The sequence below is a fragment of the Typha latifolia genome, chromosome 10, assembly GCF_019914945.1.
Source record: "Typha latifolia isolate L0001 chromosome 10, TyphaL0001v2, whole genome shotgun sequence".
NCBI lineage: Eukaryota > Viridiplantae > Streptophyta > Magnoliopsida > Poales > Typhaceae > Typha > Typha latifolia.
The window spans coordinates 4,190,178-4,213,368 of record NC_133095.1 but is presented as its reverse complement, the minus strand read 5'-3'; the positions used below and the strand labels follow the sequence as shown (position 1 = coordinate 4,213,368).

Genomic DNA, 23,191 nt, shown 5'->3' with positions numbered 1-23,191 from the left:
CCTCTCCTCTTTCTGAATTCTTTTTTTTTTTTAAATCTTTTTCTTCTATATTTTGGATTAAATCCCCAATGTGATTGATGTAATCGATGACGCAAAATGCAGAAGTAAAATTTTCCTCTCCATAGTTTGGTCGTCAAACGAGTGTTCATCTCAAGATATCTACAAAAGAAAAATACGTGGAAAAGTCAGCATGAGGCTGCACCAGTTTCCTACAACCAGTTACTAAGACGAGACGATCAGTCATTGCCACTTATGCTGGCTGTATAAAATTCCTACCATATACGCTGCAGGCAATTGGTGGGTTAGTGGGTCAAAAAAAATAGAATGGAGTCTCCATCAGCGACGACGGGAGAGGACGTGCACCAGAGAAGGGCTTCGTCGTCAAAGGTCAGAGCCGGAGAAAGCGAAGCAGACGGAAACGGTCAAGGGGAAACCTACGGAGCCCATCAGATCCTAGGCTTCTGTAGCGGCTGGAAGTAAGAGAACACCAGCTAAATCGGGAACTATCCCGGCGGAGATTTTGGAAAAACTACGCAACCAGCTAGTGGACAGTGTGGTGATTGAACCTGAGATACTGGAGAAATGCCGTGCAAGATGGAAGCTATCACTGTTTGGAAGGTTCCTAGGGAAAGGCATACCGCTGGTTCGGCTGAAAACGCTGCTAGCCAAGCTATGGGTTGGAAATGTTGTGCATCTCACTATCACCCTCACGTCAGGGCAAACTTGGATCTAGACGATAGTTTATGCTAGCACCCACCTAGAAGCTCAGAAGGAGTTATGGGAAGAACTGTTGCATATGGCTACGATCAATACGCCGTGGGTACTGATTGGAGATTTCAATGCTTTCCTTTCCCCTCAGGAGAAGCGGTGTAGCGTTGCGGTGACCCTAGGGCCTAAGTGCAAAGCCTTCGCGAAGTTCGTGGCGACGCCGGGCTGTGCGACCTGGGGTACGAAGGAATCCCTTACACATGGTACAATAATCAAATGGGTGACCATCGCATGTGGATTCGCCTCGATAGGGCCCTGGGCAACACGGAGTGGGTGAGTGATCACCCGGCATGCAAAGTCCAGCATCTGGACTGGGCTACCTCGGATCATGCGCCACTCCTCCTTAGTGTGCCATTAGTAGAGCCAAAGGTGAGGAGACCTTTCCGGTTCGAACTCTACTGGATGGAGTACGAGGACTGCCAAAGAATTATGGAAGACACATGGGCGCGGCAGGCCGGAGGCAATCCAATGCACGCGTTTATGCACCACATCAGTGATCTCCGGAGGAACCTGAGCAGGTGGAGCCGCGAGACGGTAGGGTGTGTGGAACGTCGACTAAAGGACACCAATACTTAGCTTGCAAGACTTAGAAGAACGGACGCTAATGGCCAACTGTCCGAGGAAGGATTGAAGAGTCTAAGAAGCTACTACAACCGTAAAGCTGCCCTCCACAGACAGCTAAACATCAAGTGGCTGCAGCGGTCTCGCCTCAGGTGGGCGACAGAAGGAGACCGAAACACCAAATTCTTCCATATCTCGGCTACCATACGAAGACAACGAAACACGATACCTAGCATAATGGGTGTTGGGGAGAGATGGGCTGCAGGAACCTACGAAGTGTGCCAAACCTTCACATCCTTCTACCAAGGGCTCTGGGGTGCAGTGGAAGAACATGGCCATAGGAGTAACGAGTGGCCCACACTACCGTGTATCTCGGCTGAAGAATCGGCAGAGCTGGTGAGGCTTGTTACGCTGGAGGAAATCAGAGCGGAGGTGTGGAGCCTACCGAGGGGAAAGGCTCCCAGCCCGGACGGGATGCAGGCGGAAGTCTATACTAAATACTGGGATACCATCGACGGCAGCCTATGCCAGGCAATTGGTCATTTCTTCACCTCCTCGTCTATGCCGCGATCATGGGGGGAAACTTTCATAACGCTCATACCCAAGAAGGACCACCCAACAATGGTGGCTTACTATAGACCCATTGCTTTATGCAATGTTGTCTATAAGGTCATCGCCAAGATCATGGTCAGTTGTCTAAAGCCGGTTCTGCCCAAACTCATAGGACCGGAACAAGCGCCGTTCGTAGCCGGGAGATGCATAGTTGATAACACGCTGGCGGCGCAAGAGGTGGCGCACTCCATGGCTGCAGATAAGGGTGATCAGGCTATCATGATGATCAAGAGGACATGGAAAAGGCTTATGACCATGTTAGTTGGCCGGCGGTGGTAGGCTCGCTTCAACGGATGGGTTTCCCGCCGCAGTGGTGTGATTGGGTACAGGCGTGCATCTCATCCCCCCGTTTTGCCTTGCTTATTAACGGGAGCCCGACAAACTGGATCACACCCCATAATGGCCTCCAACAAGGGGATCCGCTCTCACCCTACCTCTTCATCATAATCACCCAAATTCTGTCGAGGATTATCCACGAGAAGGTGGACCAAGGGCTGCTGCGGGGATACAGGGTGGGAGAAGTCCAGATGTCTCACCTGTTGTACGCAGATGATCTTCTCTTGGTGACGGAGGCAACTACTGATAATGCCTAGTGTATTTTAGACAGCCTAAACCGATATGAGCAAATCACCAACAAGAGAGTTAACTTCAGCAAGTCGAAGATGTACCTTCCAACCAGGATCGGAGAAGAAGCCAGTAAACATCTCAGCGAGAAGCTTGGGTTGAAGGTGGCAGCCATGCCGTTCAAATACCTTGGGGTGCTTATCTCGGGGAAGAGAGTGAAGGCGAAAGAGCACCAAGGTTTGGTGGATCGCATTGATAAGAGACTTGCAGGCTGGAAAAGAAAGCTACTATCCCAGGCCGGCAAACTAACCTTGATTAATGCAACTCTGATGTCGATTCCGGCATATTGGCTGGGCAGCACCTAGCTGCCGGATGCAGTGCTGGATGAGATGACCAAAAAAGCACAGGCCTTCCTTTGGGAAAACACTGCTGGACGCGGGCTGCACCTGCTGAACTGGGACCAGGTTACCACCGCTAAGCGGCAAGGCGGCCTCGGGGTTAGACGACTCAGAGATGCAAGAACTGCATATCTCGGTAAGCTGGTCTTCAAGGTTTTAAACAAGGAGCAGGCTCCATGGATTATACTATTGCAAGCCAAGTACGGGAGCTTGCACCCGTGGGAAACAAAGAGGACAACAAATGCATCGTGGGTGTGGCGAGCTCTAACCCAAATTGCCAATCAACTAAAGATGGGCTGCAGAGTATTGGTAGGGAATGGCAGGAACACGAGAGCAGCCTACGATCCCTGAACGCAAGAGGTCCCGTGGAGCAGACAACCTAGGGATCTTGCGATGTCGCTAATGGACGAAAACCTGATGGTGGCGGACATCACTAACAACCAGCGCTGGACTACCGAGAGGCTTTGTAGGGAGGCGGGCTCTGATATGGCGTATGAGATATCAACCTTCCCCATGGGTGCCGCCACCATTGAGGACAGGTGGATATGGTGGCCGCACCCAAGGGGAACTCCATTAGTGAAAACCATTTACCACTCTCTGCAAAGGCAGAGTGAGCACCAATGGGAAGGGTGGAGGATGCTCTGGCGGCTACCGGTAGCTCCGAGGATTAGAACCTTATGTTGGAAACTCTTCTGGGGTAGGCTCCCGACGCGAGCCTACCTCCAATACATCCATATTGGAACAGAGGAACGGTGCGCCATGTGCGGGCTGTTTCGCGAGACGGTAGACCACCTCTTGTTTACGTGCAGATACAGCCGGGAGGTTTGGGAGATACTGAGAGCCAGAGAAGGGGTGGAGAGCGAAATGATACTTGTAAAAGTCAGCATGAGGCTGCACGAGTTTTCTACAACCAGCTACTAAGACGATCAGTCATTGCCACTTATGCTGGCTGTATAAAACTCCTACAATATACGCTGCAAAAACAAAACGGCGTGGTTTCATGGGATTCTTTAATTACTCAGGTGATTATCTTGAGAAGGGCATGGAGCTGGTGCTGGCAAATGAGGATACCAACGGAGGTGGAAATGACATACCCACCTCTAAGAGAGGCCGGATTCACTGACAGACCGCCGGCTCGCCATACCTTAAGGTTTAGCAATGTTAAAAACCTTAGTGTGGAATTGCAGAGGTGCCCGCAAGAAAGAGGCACTAGACCGTTGTAGAGTAATGATCCGGGATCATAAACTGGACATGTTAGCCTTGCTAGAAACGCATACCAGCTGGTTGGAAGCGGAGCAGGTGGCAAAGAAGCTTGGAAGAGGATGGGCGTGGTTTGCCATCCCTGCGCAAAGCCGTTCTGGAGGCATCCTGGTTCTCTGGAACAAGGAGATTGGGTGGGTGGACGTGGCAGCTGTATCAAGATATGCTGCTCACCTTACTATTACCCTCACGTCGGGACAAACCTGGATTTGGACTACAGTTTATGCTAGCACCCTCCTTGAAGATCAGCAAGAACTATGGGAGGAGCTGAAGAACATGGCCGCCATCAACACACCGTGGGCGATCATAGGAGACTTTAATGCTTTCCTTTCCCTGCAGGAGAAGCGGTGCAGCGGAGAGGTATCCCTGGGGCCAAAGGGAAAGGCCTTTGCGAAGTTCGTGGACGAGACGGGGCTGTGCGACCTAGGGTATGAAGGCATCCCATACACTTGGTGTAATAACCAAAAAGGCATGCGGCGCATTTGGATCTGACTTGATAGAGCCCTGGGCAACACGGAATGGGTGAGCGAACACTCGGATTGCAAAGTCCAGCATCTGGACCGGGGTGCTTCGGATCATGCGCCGCTACTTCTCAAGGTCCCGGCAGACATGACAAGGAGTAAGAGACCGTTCGAGCTCAGGTGATTATCTTGACTTCACAGTTGAGAAAAGTAAGAGGTGAATGCATTACGCTCTGTCAATTTATTAGAACACAGTTATTCTGTTTAAATGTTATTTTTACTGTATAATTCTTGGTTCTGCTTCCCCTCTTTTTTCTAGTACTACCCTGCTGAACAAAATCTTTGTCTGTCATGTAATTCAAGAAGTACCTCCCTCAATTTGCATCTCGAAACTATTAGGAGATCTTGAGCCCATAAGGAGTGTTGGAATCGAAAAGATTTAATCAATTGCTCTCTATTAGTTTTCATTCATCTGATCCAATGGAATCTTCTTTTCACCCTCTAACTAAAATGTTCATTTCCCATAAGATCCACGATGCACCTCTTTTCGGTTAAGATCACACTTTACTTGTTTTTGGTTCATATTGTCCTGTTTTGCAGAAATTGCACCCAAGTGAGACAGCATAGTAATAGTACAACAATTGCTAATGGTCATTTTCATGAGGATGAACATATAGATTAAGCACCAATACTTTTAGAAACATTTTGCAAAGCTGTGCAGTGAAAATCTTTGCCTTTAGTTGATATCCCTCTTGTCGGCTTCTGAAAGAAATTTGTTTTAGTATCTATTGATGCACTCTGTGATTTGCATCATTTTCTTATCTTGTAGAGTGATTTACTTGCGTGTTCAGTTCCAATGCACATCTCACTTAACATTCAGATCTCTCTTCTTCTGTTGACCACCTTGTTCTCCTCTCTCACCATTCATTTTTGCTTCCCTTCTTAGATCACCATAAAAAAGGTAGATTGTATTTTATTGAGTGTGAAGTGATGTGCATGCTGCAAATTGTGGTGTTCTACCAGTAGCAGGTAAGATTTGATGCAGTGGAACAGCGATCTATACTTTCTTCAGTATATAAATCTATTTAGCTGGAGGGTTATTCCTTTATCCTGTCTTACTTCCTTCACCTCCTCACCTGCAGGCAAATCTGGAAAGTGTACATCTATCAGCAAGTGCATATTGGGTTCCTTACATCTAAGTACTTGAACTATGGAGCTGCTGCAAGTGAGGTATGCCAATGCACTTTAGTGTTCAGTCATTGTTCACTGATGTAAACCTAGTCTTAAGTGTTTACTTCCTCTGCAGCAAATATCAGTATTATCATGAAATTGTGGCCATTGCAGGTCGAGTTAGATCTTCTTACAGGAGCTGCCACAATTTTACAGACTGACCTTGTATATGACTGTGGCCAGAGCTTAAACCCTGCAGTGGATTTGGGTCAGGTGAATATGTTTTGCAATTTTCTACTTGTTATAACATTTCAACTATAAGTACCACAGGATTGATAACCTTGAAAATTACCTTTTCATCAAGGTGCATACAAGTTGTTTGTAGCAATCAACCTTTCATGTCTTTCTTGTTGGACAATGTCACAGTAGTCTTAATGGCCAAATTATCTCCTCATTCATTTCCTGCTTGTATAGTTCATTATAAAGAAATACCTTTCTATAGATGGCCTTGATATTACAACTTTTGCTTGGGATGTTTGTTTCCATGGATACATATTCAACTAAGTAGTTAGTAACCATTTTACTTGCGAATATAATTAAATTTGGTTGTCACATAGGCAGTATCTCTTTTCTCTCTAGTGCATAGGAAAAGGTGAGATTTTTTTTTTCTCCATTGTGATCCGCATCTAATCCTTTGAACTTGGTGCAATGTGATCTGCTTTTATGCAAGATGCCTAATATTACCTCTTTCCTCCCTTTGGTGTCCAGGTTGAAGGTGCCTTTGTTCAAGGTACCGGTTTCTTTATGTATGAGGAATACCTGACAAACTCAGATGGGTTAGTTGTTACAGATGGTACTTGGACATACAAAATCCCAACTATTGACACCATCCCAAAACAGTTCAACGTTGAATTGCTTAACAAAAAACATAATCAGAATCGCGTACTCTCTTCAAAAGGTATCGCCTTGTTCCTCTATGGCTGACTTCTATATTTGGCTTGTAATCCTAGAACATCCATATACCCAGATTTCTTTATCTTCTTGTCTTAAGAGGATGTCAACCAGAGACATCAGCAAACTTCAATTACTACATAAACGTATCCATTTGACCTGTAACTATTAACTTAAGCATTTCATGATATCTTCATACCTATAGTTGCCACTCAACAAACGTGGCACGTAATAGATTATCAGCTAAATGCAATCTCTGCAAGATAAGTCCATAATTCTATTGCTACATGACTTGCTTTAAATTATCAATGCATTAACTTGTTAGTAATAGACAGACAGAAGGTATATAAGATTCAGACATTATTCTGCACTCATAAAAACACACATACAGCTATTAACTGGACAATCTTTCCTTCTGGGTGGTCTTGTGCAGCTTCCGGGGAACCGCCTTTACTTCTCGCAGCTTCAGTTCATTGCGCAATAAGAGAAGCAATCCGAGCGGCTAGAGCTGATTTGCTTTGCTGTGGTGGATCTGGCAATTCTCCCTTCACATTCCAATTGGAAGTTCCAGCTACCATGCCTGTGATCAAGGAGCTATGCGGCCTCGACAATGTAGAGAAGTACTTGGAAGCCTTGTCTGCTCACTAATAGGAGAAACCCAAGCTCTTCATTTGAGTTATCTTCAGCTTGTGTGGTTCTGATAATTATTCGATAGCAAGTTATGCAGTTCTGCTTGGAAGAATAACATAACAAATCTGAAGTTTGTTTCAGCAATATATAGTTAGAAAGAGTTTCTCTTTTAGCATGTTGAGACTGATCAAAGTTACAAGCTGATATGTTTGTTGTACAAGTTCTCCAAGGGAGAGGGATTCTAGAAGAAGATAAAAATGACAAGATCGCCATACACTTTAGCTTCAAAAAGAGCTCCCAAGAGGAAAGAGACGATATACTTAAAACCACTCATTAGGCTCCAAACACACACACCGTTGACCTATCAACAAGTAGGACATGCGTATATCCAACCAAATAGAGTCACTATCCACAGTTTAAAGTCATCAATATGTCTCAATCCCTGTAGATATTGTTACTATTTTATGTCCAACCACCAAGTAAATAGATTAAAATCTACCGGTTGAAAAGGGAGCTGGGAAGATACTGTTACGGACTTAACTTTTTGATAGTTTGGCAAGTAAATCTCAAAGTAAATCTCGAACTAAAAATAGTGTAAAAGTATAAAATAAAGAAAGACTTAAAACAACACTTAGAGAAGACAATTATTTTTGGTGAAATTATAACTTCTGTTTCATTTATTAAAACTTTAAATATCCTCTATATTATGCCAAAAAAAGCTTAACTATAAAGTTTCTTAAATATTTATGAGGCTAATGATAAGATCAAGACAGGTTGTCTCTTATCATTATTGATCTACCTAATGGATAAGTTTGAGTTTTGCCTAATTATCGTAGTTCCCCTAGAATCAGATTTTATTGTTACATCGCTTATTACGTCTTCGGACTACTGTAACATTTTGGTTTCGGCTAAAATTTTGATGGCACGTCGCAATACACTAGTTTCCGATAGAGATCATGCTTGCTCAAATTGCATGACTCTCGCATATTTTCTTTTGAACATGACAAAAATCGTTAGATTCACGTGATCGATGAGTCTGACTTCTCAACTCCAATGCAATCAACACCTGTGACTCTGTGCGACAACAACTTTGACAGTCCAATTATTTTATTTTTAGAATAAGTTAGTCATATTATTTTATTTTTAGAATATTTGTAGAGTGTTTGTAAGAAAAACATTGTTCTTTTTACCTCAAGTTAGAGTGTGCTCTTTATATTGTGGCATTTTGTCATTTACATATATTTTTTTTTAATATTTTTAACACTTATAATTTGAAAATGAAAAGGATTGAAGATGAAAAAAAAAGACTAAAAAATGTTAAGTTTCACTTAACTAAGTTGGTTTGGGCTAACCTTTACAGTGACTTACGCTTGGTTAATAAGTGGTTGGGTTAGACTCTTTTCTCATATGGATTTGCTGCTAATGCCACTTAATAGTAAAAAATAAATTATTTGGAAAATAAAAGAATGAATGGAATATAAGAGAGTAAAAGAGCTTTCTTTACCCATAACAAGGGTTTACAACTACTAAAGGACTTCATGGTTGAGATTAATGCACAATATCTTCTTCACATCTATAAGGATATCTTGCTTCAAAAAGGTTTTGATTTCTCTATTAGAGGTGTTCTCTAAACTTTGTAATTTGAAGCTAGAATTATTGGTTTTCTTATAAATGAGTGTCTTTTTTATAGTGAATTTTATTTCATGTCCCGTGATATTTTTATTTTGAAAAGGGTTTTTCTACGTAAATTTGGTGTTATAGCTTTTAGTGATATTAAATTATATTACAGGTTTCATTGCAATATATCTCTTAAGAGGTGAGAAAAAAAATATATTCCTAATAAAAGAATATACAAACTTTTATTAAACTCATTGATATAAATAAAAGTACTTTAAATTTAGCCAAACCATAGGGTAAATCAAAATTTCCGCTCCTCTATAGGCATATGATATGAACTTTACGTGTAAAAGGATTAATCTAATTGCTCAGAAATTTTATCTCTCAGATTTTCAATTAGTATAAGAATGAGAAGATAAGATAAATTCGAGACATCTATAAAAGCTTTATTTGAAAATTCTTCTTCCACTTCTTCAATAGAAAAACTTTTCTGGATATCGTCTGTATCAAGAAAGCAAAGTGATAATGATCTTCCAAGAAAGTCATTATCAAGAAAGAAAATAAAGAAAAAATTTGTATATAACGCTGAGCTTTATAACGTAATTGTACTCTATATTTTTATTATTTATAAATTGAGTCATCTGATTTAATAAATATGTACAGAAAATATTATATATATTTTAAATATAATTAATTTAATTTAAAATTTTAATTAAGTTTAACTAACTGATATAATGATATAGTATTTTCTGCGTATATTTGTTAAAGTATAAGACTTAATTTATAATAAAAATATATGGTGTAAATTATAATTTTATTAAAAGAAAAGGTGTTATATACAAAATTTTAAAACAGAGGCGAAAAAAATGGTATTTAAGAGGACTCGGCTTATCCTATGTAAGGTACGTGCTTCAATCCCGTGCTTCGACGAGTCCAAGGAGACACCGCTAGAGTAGCTTTCAATGTCCGCTGTCGGCTTCCTTCCAATTGTTCTGTATGATTCTGTTTCTCTATCGTCGGTCCCAATCAAGATTTATTGCTCCATGGAATTTGGAGGTCTTGGTGGTTACAAAACAAGATACGTCGAGATAAGATCATCCCCATCGTTGAGGAGGAGGAGGAGGAGATGGGGAAGAAGTTGGAAAGGCTGGTGTTTGCCGTGAACGGGGAGCGGTACGAGCTCTCGGAGGTGGACCCGTCCACTACTTTGCTGGAGTTCTTGAGGACTCGGACCCCTTACAAAGGAGCAAAGCTTGGATGCGGAGAAGGTGAGAAAAATCTTTAACTTTCTTGATTTGGTATTTTTAGTTAGTGTCCTTGTATTGTTTGATTGGCAGGAAATGGAGTTTTTGGATGTGAGTTCTTAGCTGGGTTGCTTAGTGCTTCGATGATTGGTTTTTTTTTTTTTCTTTGATCTTTTAGGCAATTTTAATGCCTTGTGGTCCTCCTTTCTATGTGCAAAGTTTGTTTATTTTCCCATCCTGAAAATAAGAGTACATTCATTTATTCCAGAAGAGCCAGGAGGCTTTTATAGTGTTAGAGGATTTGGAGAAGGGGATGGGGCAATCCTCCTAAAGGCACATGCTCATACGTTTTCCTTGCACATCACTTAAATCTCCATAATGTATGCAAATGCAACGCTAAGAGAGTATTTGTTTGGCGTATAAGCCTTAAATGCAAATAAAGAGTTTATTCATATCTTGATAAAGAAAGGGGTGTGATAACTTTAGCTACCTCTCACCTAAGATTTTTTTAAAAAAGGTGCATAATTTAAAGTTATGCATATTGACCACACTAAGAACATTTGTAGAAAGAGTGATGTTTGGTTGCTATTTGTAAATAAAAGAAGAGTAAATTTGCAAGCAAGGGAAGCTTGTGTACCAACTACCAACCAAACACTGGATAAGAGGTAGGGATTGAACCCTTGACCTTGGGCGTTCCCACTTCTACTACTGGGTTTTGGTTGTGACAGCATTCACATGACAGTAAACAATGGAGATTTTGCCTCTTTTAACCTTACTATCTAGTCTGTCTACTTTAGGTTGATTGTACTCATCAACATGGATTTGAGATGAGAGGAGTGTAAGAGTTATTAATTTTCAACATAATTTCGGCTATTGGAGTCAAAGGGGGTATTTTGGTTTTTCTGCATAAAAGGTAACATCTCTGAGGCAGTTGCACATAGATAGGCACTAAAGGGGTTCAATCTTTTTCTAAAGATTTCATGTAGGGTCTTGTATTTCTGTTCATACATAGAGAGTTGGACTACAAACTTTACATTAAATCTTTGATTGTAGCTCAGAATCCTAGAAAGCTAATCTGTAAGTGAAGAGAGAGAATTAGAGGAAAGAGTCTAGATGGAGATGATGTCTAGATGAATGAAAGATATATTGGAAATAAGATCAGTTGCTAAATTTTTCTGATCCAATTGCCCATCCACTATATATAGAAAAAAAAAACTTATGTACATCCAAAGCTTTATGTGATGAGACATTCCCATAGGTTGCACACTCGTGCCTCTTGTGTTGCACAAATTGTTCCATTTTATCTTACCTATTATGGTCATGCCTCCTCTTATCTACATCCAGTTTCTTACCTCTTTGGTAATCCCCCCTGTTTGTTAACATACTCCATTTTTTAGAGTTTAAGTTGGATGGCTGAACACTAACTCAAAGTTCTTTGATCATCTCTCTCTTCTTGTGTCTGCAGGTGCATCATTGTTGTGCACATGTAGCATATGAGCAAGGTACGAGTGAATAGGATTAGGATATTACTCATCAAATTTGGCTTCAATTTGGACTTTGGCCTGATATAACAGTAGGTTTTCCTGTCTGACTTGAATCTGAATGCATATACATATAGGAATAGTAGTATCTTGTTAAAAGCATGGCTTCAAGTACTTCATTTGACTTTATTTTAGTATATGTTATACGTAACAGAAATTATAACTCAATAAGGAAAAATAGACATTTTTCATGCTACTATATGAATCATATTTTAGTTGCCTATTCATCTTCTCTATATGCTATGTTTTCTAGTAGTATCAGAATTGCAAATTGTGAAATCTTAATGAAATCAATTCTGGATATACCTGTATAATAGTAATATGCTTACCTAGTTCATTATTTGTATAAATACCTTGAAGGTTCTGAGAAAGTGGATATAAATATGTATATCCCACTAATATTGTTAGTTCTTCTCGCAACAGGTGGCTGTGGAGCTTGTGTTGTTCTTCTTTCCAGATATGATCCCATTATTGACCAAGTGGCTGAATTCTCTGCAAGCTCATGCCTAACACTTCTTTGTAGTATAAATTTCCATTCAGTGACAACTACTGAAGGACTTGGAAACAGTAAGGATGGCTTTCATGCAATTCACCAAAGGTTGTCTGGTTTTCATGCCTCCCAGTGTGGGTTCTGCACCCCTGGCATGTGCATGTCTCTTTTCTCCGCCGTAGTCAATGCAGACAAAACTGATAGGCCTGAGCCTCCAAATGGATTCTCAAAGCTCACAGTATCTGAGGCAGTGAAGGCTATATCAGGCAATTTGTGCCGATGTACTGGCTATCGACCTATTGTAGATACTTGCAAGAGCTTGGCAACTGATGTTGATTTAGAAGATTTGGGCCTGAATTCATTTTGGAAGAAAGGGGATAAAAATGTTAATGTCTGCAGATTGCCTCATTACTCTAGTGGTGGAATCTGCACTTTCCCTGAGTTTCTTAAATCTGAGATCAAATCTACTTCAGATGTCCCAGATGATGCTGGTCTTACTGCCACTGGGGGAGGCTATTGGTATCGCCCTGATAGTGTTGAAGATCTTTACAAATTATTAAATCCTGAAGTATTTAGTGAAAGTAGAGTTAAGATGGTAGTAGGGAATACAAGTACGGGTATTTACAAGGACCTGGACCTGTATGATAAGTATGTTGATCTCAGAGGGATCCCTGAGCTTTCAGATATAAGAAGAGATAATCTAGGCATTGAAATTGGGGCAGCTGTGACGATTTCTAGAACTATCGATGTTTTGAAAGAAGAAAATGGATGCACATTGCTTTCAAACAGGAATGTGGTCTTCAGAAAAATTGCTGATCACATGAATAAGGTGGCTTCACCATTTGTTCGAAATACAGCAAGCTTAGGAGGAAACTTGATCATGGCACAGAGAAGTCAATTTCCCTCTGACATTGCAACAATACTTCTAGCTGCTGGTGCAACTATTTGTATACAGACAGCTTCAGAAAGGCTAAGTCTCACTCTGGAGGAATTCCTAGAGAGGTCTCCTTGTGATTACAGAACTCTACTTTTGAGTGTATATGTTCCTTCTTGGACTTCAGCCTGCAGCTCCTCTGTCAGTAATGGGACTGTTGATTCAATAGCTACAACAAAAACCAAAGTCCTCTTTGAGACATACAGAGCAGCTCCTCGCCCTCTAGGGAATGCGGTGGCTTATCTCAATTCTGCTTTCTTAGCACAGACTTCCTTCGATAAAAGATCAGGAAATTTAATTTTAGATAACCTAAAGTTGGCTTTTGGTGCCTATGGGACTAATCATGCCATTAGGGCAAAGAAAGTTGAGAATTTTCTAAATGGTAAACCTGTCACTTCTTCTATTCTACTTGAAGCAATGCAACTGCTTAGAGAAACAATTGTCGTGAAAGAAGGTATACCACATCCTGCCTACAGATCAAGTCTGGCTGTTGCTTTTCTATTTGATTTTCTTCGTCCACTTGTTAAAGATTTGGCAGAGCCTGGAAAGACTATTAATAGTGATGCAAATAGTTCTGCTGCTAACACTGAATATACATATGGAAGTCTCAATGGACATGCTAATTTTTCAGCTGACAAGACATCTAAGCGTGCAGATTGTGATCTTAGTGACGTGATTTTATCTTCAAGGCAGGTTATAGAATTGATCAAGGACTATCACCCAATTGGTGAACCAACTCAAAAGGCTGGAGCTGAAATCCAAGCTTCTGGTACTTCCTTGCTTCATCATAGAGCTTATAATTAGTAATATCCTGTTGTAGTTTGACACCTAGACAGGCTATTTTCACTAACATTTCATATATTTTTTTGCATGATTTGATTTCCAGAAATTATGGTTCATGTGTTCGTTGCTTTGTTAGTGGATAGGAAAAATATCCTCATTTATCACTTACACTAAATTTCACTGTCACTTCAGAGTCCCTAATATGTCTTTCATTTGGTTGCAATTGTAATTATCCCTAGGCATAAATTTTCTGACTCTGTCATATTGTTTAAATTTTTCCTGTTACAAATTATTATAAATTTATAACTCAAGATGCCTTTGTATTAAATAACGTTATGAACTACATATGCAGGTGAAGCTGTATATGTGGATGACATTCCTTCTCCAGAGAACTGTCTTTATGGAGCTTTTATCAATAGCACACGACCTTTAGCTCACATAAGGGGCATTAAATTCAGTTCTTCTCTGGCATCACAGAAAATCGTTACAATTGTCTCTGCTAACGACATTCCAAAAGGAGGAAAAAACATCGGAGCAAAATTTATCTTTGGATCTGAACCATTATTCGCTGAATCACTTACTGAGTTTGCTGGTCAACCGCTCGGCCTAGTGGTATATCCTTTCTGTTCTCATCATTTTGCTTCATTTTTATAAGCTACAAATAAGTTACTGATTCTTTCATTGAATTTCACTTTCGGCTGGCCGTGTTTGATTGTTCATGTAATACTAAAAGATTTTGTGGCTTAGGTAAATAAAGCTGAATGTTTTTGTGCCTAGAATTGCTCAAGTAAGCCTGACTGAATGGATCATTCAGATTGCAGGAACCCAGAGATATGCCAACATGGCTGCTAAACAAGCAATTGTTGATTATGACACTGATAATTTGGAACCACCAATTTTGTCGGTAGAAGATGCTGTCAGAAGATGCAGTTATTTCGATGTTCCTTCCTTTGTTTGTCCTAAACAAATAGGTGATTTCTCCAAAGGAATGGCAGAAGCTGATCAAACGATTTTATCAGCTGAGGTATTTCCTAAATTGATTGTCTTAAGACTCAAAAATATTGTCGAGACCTGAGACTGTCTCGACTGTCAAGTTTAATTGAAAGGGATCATCCTTTCTGCTTAGCTTGTATCTCTAACAGTCTATATTTTGGTAGGAAATTTATTGAATTGCATTGATATAAGATTTGCACTAATTGCAAATTTGGGCATCCTTTACATTTCTTTTATTTTTCTTCATTGCCATTTCTGCTTATGTATTTTAAACCTTTGATTGCCTTGCTGTTGGCACTAATCTGTGAATCTGCTGAAGCAAATGTTAGATATTACTTTTGACTTTTCTCTTAAAGATATTTGTGATGTGTCCTTTTCTTACGTAATTCATTTTGTCAGTTGACAATAATCCTGCGGTGATTGGCTATTCTGTAAAAGTTAAACAAACTTCTCTTCATCTTAAACATATTATATTACTATTCATCTGCTGTACCCAGGTAAAACTTGGTTCCCAGTATTATTTTTACATGGAGACGCAGACAGCACTGGCTGTTCCAGATGAAGATAAATGCATTGCAGTGTACACTTCAAGTCAATGCCCTGAGTTGACACATAGTGTGATTGCAAACTGCCTTGGCGTCCCCTTTCACAATGTGCGTGTTATTACAAGAAGAGTTGGAGGAGGTTTTGGTGGGAAGGCATTCAAAGCAATACCTGTAAGAATTCAACTCATTATCAATGCCAAGATCTACTTGTGTCTTTTGTGTATCATTTGACTCAGTGTATTGCAAGTATGGCAGAGTAATTTGACCTTTTTACTATGTGCATCAAAACATTTTAGAGTCAGAAATCTCTTTTATTTACCTAGCATTTCAAAAATCTACGGATGCTTTTCATTTAGATTCTTATACACGGATGCACAATCAAGCACATCTACCAGTTTACTTATGTCAAGTATTAATTAAATTTGCATCTCTGATTGAAAATACAAACTATGCCTGTGTGTCTCATATAGATTTAGGACATGAACTGGACTTACAAGGGAAGATGGAAAAAGAAAGACATTCCTGCATAAAAATAATATGCATCTACATTTGATAATCCGATCACTTTAGCTTCTTTTTGGAGCCTTTTAGAAATTGAGTTGTGCTCTAGCAGACCATGTAGTGGACCATGTAGTGTTGGACAAATGGTTCTACAGATGATGATACAGAAAATGTTTTTTTGTAGAATTGGCGGCTTATATAGAGTATAAATCTGCTTGCATTCATTAAGTGACTAACTAATATATGCATGTAAGTTTGAAATTAGTAATCATTTATATAAACTAGTTTAAATGTTGACTCTCTTGTGATGTTAGGTTGCAGTCGCATGTGCTCTTGCAGCATATAAGCTGCGTCGTCCTGTACGAATGTATCTGGATCGCAAAACAGACATGCTAATGGCAGGAGGGAGACATCCCATGAAAGTAAAATACTCTGTTGGTTTCAAGTCTGATGGGAAGATCACAGCCTTGCATTTGGAGATATTGATTAATGCTGGGATAATAGAAGATATCAGCCCAATGATTCCAAAAGCCGTAGTGGGAGCACTGAAGAAGTATGACTGGGGCGCTCTTTCTTTTGACATAAAAGTCTGCAAAACAAATCTTCCATCAAAATCTGCAGTGCGAGCCCCTGGAGATGTACAGGGATCATTCATTGCTGAAGCAATTATTGAACAGGTAGCATCAACACTTTCTATAGATGCCAACTCTATCAGGAAGAGGAATCTTCACACCTTTGAGAGCCTCATGTTGTTCTATGGAGACAGTGCAGAAGGTTCTGGGTATACCTTGCCTTCTATTTTTGATAATTTGGCCTTTTCTCCTACCTATGAGCAGCGTGTGGAAGTGATCCAGAAATTCAATAGCAGCAACAAATGGAAGAAACGGGGGATTTCTTGTGTACCCATGATCTACCAAGTATCACTTAGACCAACTCCAGGCAAAGTCTCTGTTCTTAATGATGGCTCAGTTGTAGTTGAGGTAGGAGGGATTGAGATAGGTCAAGGATTGTGGACAAAAGTGAAGCAGATGGCTGCATTTGCGCTTGGACAGTTTTGGGATGATAAAAATGAGAAGCTTCTAGACAGGATACGAGTTATTCAGACAGATACTTTGAGCTTAATACAGGGAGGACTTACTGGTGGCAGTAGCACATCAGAGGCCAGCTGCGAAGCAGTTCGTCTCTCCTGTAATATCCTAGTTGACAGATTAAGAACTCTCAAAGATAGGTTGCAAGAACAGAGAGGTTTGGTTTCATGGGATTCTTTAATTTCTCAGGTGATTATTTTATCTTCATTGTTGAGAAAAATAGCATTTGAAAATTCGCTGTAAGTAGATATTCACTGCATCTCAGAGCAATTCAAAGTAGTCCAAACTTCACTGTAAATCATTGCATCTTCACTGTCCGTCTCAGATTCTCATATCACCATAAGTTGATATTCACTGATTTTTAGTTTTTGTTGAGTATGAACTCCGAATTGACAGTCTGATATGCAAGTCTCAAATTGGAGTATTGTACCACCAGCTGGAAAATTCGTATCAAAATTAAATGGACCAAAACAAGATGCTTCTTGTCCCTTTTAGCATTTTTGAGTCATGTAGGCCTAGTATGTCTTATAGTTTTTAAAGTCGATGAACTCTTTAGTCATTCCAAATCTAATTACTCTGTAGTCTAGACTCTGGAGTGCTAGTTGTTTATTCTATATCTTAATTTCATGCCTTCCTCACCTGCAGGCATACCTAGAAAGTGTAAATTTATCAGCAAGTACCTTCTGGGTTCCTGAACATACTTCTGATTCCTATTTGAATTATGGGGCTGCTGTGAGTGAGGTATGCCAGTCCATTTTTGTGATTAGCCATTTCACACTGTCTTAAACTTAATCAATTAATATCTAGCTGATCTGCACCAAATATCAGTATCATCACGAAATGTGGACCTGCAGGTGGAGATAGATCTTCTTACAGGAGCTACCGCAATTTTACGAGCTGACCTTACATATGACTCTGGCCAGAGCTTAAACCCTGCTGTGGATTTGGGGCAGGTAATATTTATTTTAATTAGTCAATTATCTCAACTTCTCTCTTATGCTATCTGTCAGATAAATTTCAACATGGACTTGCAAATGCATTCAAGTCTATTAGTGTGTCTGTTGTCACGGACTTAACTTTTCTAATCGGATTGCTAGTCGGCGCGGCACTCCATCTTCTTTGCAAGATGAAGTAAGCCTCGAAGTAAAGATAGTGTAAAAATAAGAAGAGGAAAGATATTTTAAAAACACTTAAAGAAGACAAGCTTTCTTGGTAAAGTTCTCACCACTATTTTATTCACTAAACTTTAGATACCTTTTACAATAAGTGTTCATGCCCTTATATAGGCAAGAGAAAACTTAGCTACTAAGTTTCCTAAATATTTTTCCTAAATATTTAGGAGACTAAAGGTAAGATCAAGAGAGGCCATCCATATCTTTATTCATCCATCCAATAGATAAACTCAAGGCTTATCCAGTAGCGGATAAACTCAAGTCTTACATAATTAGTGTAGTGTCTCTTTAGTCTAGTTTTGTCATTGCATTGCTTAGGCCCTTGGACTGCCTTGGCACTTCAATTTCAACCAAAATTTTAATAGGGTGTCATATTTTCTCCCACCCAATGCATGATCGCTTAGTCATGTGCTTGCAGTTCTTCAGTTGTGCCCTTGTTGCTTTTTGCCATTGGTGCCTTGCATATTTTGGTATTCGTTGGTCCAAACAACACATGGCATAGCTTCGTCCAAAATCCTTACTACTCCAAGATGTGGCATTGGCATGACTTTTGTAGCAATAACGAGTTCCAAACCGACAATATGTTGAAAGTTATTCAGGTTTATTATTGTTATGTCAGTCTACCCTCTCCATGCGCCAAGCTGAATTCTCAACATCTTTCGCCATGCTTAAGACTGAGCAAGACTTAAAGTTTACAACTTTACTCTGCTGTCCTCCTTTTCTAGTTTAAGGACAAGTCGTTTGGCCTCCGCAAGCGGTAGGAAGTTGTGGGCAATCATCGCTCATACAAAAAGCTCACGCCCTTCTTTATCTTTAAAGACTGGGTGTCCTAACCATCCAATAGTTATTCCATCTCCATTGTCCATCACTGTTTACCTTTATATTGATGTACATAAGTCCCTTTTGCTCAAGGAGCTTGCCACCCCAAGTTTGTTCTTGGATGGTATTAATGAGTCGAATGGCTCCAACCATCTTGTCCTCTCCACTATCTTCTTCCACGAGTTGGATAGCATGTAGTTATTTTCAATTTGGGCAATCACGTGCCTAATAGTTGTCCCTACAAATATAATACGAAATCTTTGCATTTTGGGACTAAGACATCAACCCCCAGTTGCTTCCTTTGAAGGTTTCTTTAGCACCTTCCTTTGTGGACTTCTTGGCTACCATTGCCATTGCCATTGTCAAATGTCAACGCTTTTAGGTTGACAACTTGGTCGTTTCTCCGCTCATACTCGGGCAATTTCTCACCAATAGAGATAGTGGTGTGGAGATCATTAACACCTTTGAACACCAACTCTTTCGACACCCATGGCTGCAATCTATCAAGGAAGATTAACATGCGATCGTCTTTTGACATGTTTGAAACACAACATTAAACGGGTGAATTCCTTGATGTAGTCGGCAAGAGTTCTGATATGCTTCAGCCTCCGCAAATCCTTCCAGACTAAGAACTCAACATTTTTAAGGTATAGTTGCATCTTTAGCTCGCACTTCAATTTCACCCGAGAGTCGATATGTCAAAGACCATTCTCGATCTCTGCCAATCGTTGATGCCATCACAACATGGCATCATCAGTGAAGTATATGGATGTGGTTTGAACATCCTTGCCCTCGTCCTCAAGTCGCAATGCCTTAAGGTATAGTTCCATACCCAAAAGGAAGTTCTCAACCTCCTTCACGTAGCACATGCTATATTGCCATTGAACCCTTGCAGCTCTAAGATGTGCAGCTTAGATATGCTCTTTGCAACATCACCTCTTTGTGCAACAGCCCTCTCAAGAAGACTTACACTCAACTTGAGACCATTGACCTCGTTGACTTTGGACTTAAGTTCTTCATAAGTAGTTGCTTCGGCAACTGTCTTAATATTTCGTCGATCAAGCTCCGCCTTGAGCTCGTAAAATTGAGACTTAAAAGAATCCATCGTAGCTTGGACGCTTTCTTCCACTGCTTGCATGTTTTCTTCGAAGCCAATCTTGAGATTCTCCAACATTTATATTCGATCGTCAAGGCGCCCAACAAAGCCCTCAAGCACGGAAATGCAACCCTCTACAGGCAAAACTCCCTTGGAGGCTCTTTCTTTTCGGGCATGACGTCGAAGATGGCAGCTTTAGAACAAGACATCACAGCAGCACTTCATCAATCACAGTAGTGGACTGCAGATGGCTCTGATACCTCTTGTCATGGACTAACTATTTTGATCTGTTTGCTAGTCCGTGCAGCATTTCACCTTCATTGTAAGATAAAGTAAACATCAAAGTAAAGATAATGTAGAAGTAAGAAAAGTGAAAGATACTTCAAAAACACTTAGAGAAGACGAGCTTTCTTGGTGAAGCTTTCACTACTATTTCATTCACTAAATTTTAGATACCTTTTATAATAAGTGTCTATGCTCTTATATAGGCAAAAGAAAATTTAGCTACTAAGTTTTATAAATATCTCCTAGGCATTAGGAGGCTAAAAATAAAATCATGAGAGACTATCTTTATAATTATCTATCCACCCAATGGATAAATTCAAGGCTTGACCAGCAGTGGATAACTTCAAGTCTTGCATAATTATCGTAGTATTCCTCGAGTTTAATTTTGCTATTGCACTGCTTAAACTCTTGGACTGCCTTGGCACTTCGATTTCGATCAATATTTCGATAGGGCATCATACTATGCTATCTATGCCGGGCAAGTGAATTATATAATTTTGGGCTTTCCGAAGCACTAGTGCAAGTGTTTCCATATTCAATTTCATTGAATCGATAATCTAGGAAAATAATATTTGCCTAGAGTAGCATTTGCACCAAACGCTTTGAAGCATTCAATCTTTTCAGAATTCTATTTTGGATGTTGCTTACATGCTGGTTTGATGTAAAGCCATAGCAGTTGCATTTGTCAAACTATCTCATCAGTCACCTGTCACCTGCTTGTGTAGGCTAGTTTAAAGAAATGTTGTTCTTTACGTTTTCAAATAACAGGTGCATAAACCAAGAAAGATGGTTTTGGCATGGCATTTTTGCTATTAAGTATATTGTAGAAAACCAAACCTTTTATTTCTCGATTGTTAGCCTCTGCTAATCCTTTTAAATTGGTGATATACTGTCAGCATTTGTTATAATATTACTAATTCACTACTTCTCTCAACTTGCATGCAGATTGAAGGTTCCTTTGTTCAAGGAATTGGTTTCTTTATGTACGAGGAATACTTGGAAAACTCGGATGGCTTAGTGGTTACCGATGGTACTTGGACATACAAGGTTCCAACTGTTGACACCATTCCAAAACAGTTCAACGTTGAATTACTTAATAGCGGATATCACCAGAAGCGTGTACTCTCATCAAAAGGTACCAACTTTTTTTCACTTGAGTAGACTATATTTTTGGCTTCTAATCCTAGAGCATCTAGAACAACCAACCAACATATTATCTATCTCCCTATTGCCTTAAGAGGATGTCATGTCGGAGCCATCAGCATCTATTTCTTATTGATGAACTATTAACTACTGAATGAGTTTGATTAGAAACCTAATAAAAAAAGTATTAGGGAAAGCCATGAACTTCACCTCTTACCTTCATTATGTATTTTTATGGTGTTTTCATGCTTAGAGATTCCACTTGCTAAATCACCAATAACTCTAAAAGCTTCTGTTGATAGAGAATGGTGGTCTTATTATTTTGTATTCTTAACATTCTTTCCCATTTCTAGGCTAGGCTAGGCTAGCGAGATCTTTGATAAACACAAGCGAACAGAAACTTGACTTAAAAATGGTTGGAGATTTTTTTTCTTTGGCAAGTTAGTTTGACAGGAATTCAACTCAGCGGTCGGCACTTCCTGCTATGTTAACTTACCTAGTTACTCTAAAAAAGATGTTAAGTAACGAACCTCTACAAAGCATACTGTATCTTTTAGTCCACTCAACCATGGCTGACAAATAATAGATGAACATGCTACTATTAGTTGATTTACTCTGGCATGTTCTTATGCAGCTTCTGGGGAGCCGCCTTTACTTCTTGCAGCTTCAGTTCATTGTGCGATAAGAGAAGCAATCAGAGCAGCTAGAGCAGATTTACTTTCCTCTGGTGGATCTGATAGTTCTCCGTCGATGTTCCAAATGGATGTTCCTGCAACCATGCCTGTAATCAAGGAGCTATGTGGCCTTGACAATGTCGAGAGGTACTTGGAAGGTTTGTCTGCTCATCAATCCAAAGAGCCATATTGTTGTTAGCTGATGCTATATTGAATCAGCATTGCTCCACATCATGTTGTGTAGATCTGTATGTGAGAAATAAGGAAGAAGTTTCTTTCTTTATTACAAGTGGAGAAAGAGGGACTTGTGTTTTATAGGATTCTATGTACTCTCAGCCAATTATATCTATTTTTTCTTCAAAGAATCATATTTATCCTCGAAATCACTTGAGTTTAGGGAACCCTCTTGAATTGTTTCAGTAACTAAACATCTCTTTTTCATATCTAATTAAGTTTAATCTCTAAAAAATTAAGATTAAAAAATAAGACTAACTAATTAAGTTCGGAGCTTAGCCTCAAACCTAACAGCGTCCTAACATAACTATAAATTATTTTATTTATCCTTATCTTAATCAAAACGTCATCTTCTCTTAAGATATTATAGGTAACCTATCCAAAATGACATATTTTGAGAGAATTAAAAACTTATTAATGGTGTTTCACTTAAATTGATGTATATATATATATATATATAAGCACTATCCCATTGGCACGTAAAAAAATAATATTAGAAAAATATAAATATGAGAACTAGTAAGGGAAAATAATTTCCTATTTTCAATTTATTCAATTTAGCTTAAGTTATCTTCTAATTATTTTGCGAAGATACAAGGGAAAACATGCATTTTGGTAAAAATGGAATATTCAAGAAATATTTGTAATTAGGGATGA

The 23,191-nt window shown here is 39.6% G+C and overlaps 1 protein-coding gene across 2 annotated transcripts; it reads left to right on the top strand.

Annotated features, from left to right (window-relative positions):
- Positions 1–10,071: 10,071 nt before the first annotated feature.
- On the top strand, positions 10,072–22,683 carry LOC140796036 (indole-3-acetaldehyde oxidase-like). 2 transcript variants are annotated; one of them, XM_073148872.1, is made up of 10 exons: positions 10,072–10,260; positions 12,201–13,970; positions 14,337–14,596; positions 14,799–15,008; positions 15,475–15,693; positions 16,338–17,300; positions 17,757–17,852; positions 17,966–18,064; positions 21,429–21,618; positions 22,261–22,683. In XM_073148872.1, the coding sequence occupies exons 1-10, from the start codon at positions 10,119–10,121 to the stop codon at positions 22,497–22,499; spliced, it is 4,188 nt and encodes a 1,395-aa protein (XP_073004973.1). In that variant the 5' UTR covers positions 10,072–10,118; the 3' UTR covers positions 22,500–22,683. The 2 variants fall into 2 exon arrangements, with proteins under 2 accessions (XP_073004973.1, XP_073004974.1); XM_073148873.1 differs by lacking the exon at positions 10,072–10,260 and adding an exon at positions 11,702–11,809.
- Positions 22,684–23,191: the final 508 nt, after the last annotated feature.

Bases quoted from the DNA above. Each gene is read 5' to 3' on its own strand.
- LOC140796036 (XM_073148872.1), top strand. From the start codon at position 10,119: ATGGGGAAGAAGTTGGAAAGGCTGGTGTTTGCCGTGAACGGGGAGCGG. The intron at 17,301-17,756 runs GTGATTATTTTA...CCTCACCTGCAG, and splicing joins GGGATTCTTTAATTTCTCAG to GCATACCTAGAAAGTGTAAA. The intron at 21,619-22,260 runs GTACCAACTTTT...GTTCTTATGCAG, and splicing joins GCGTGTACTCTCATCAAAAG to CTTCTGGGGAGCCGCCTTTA.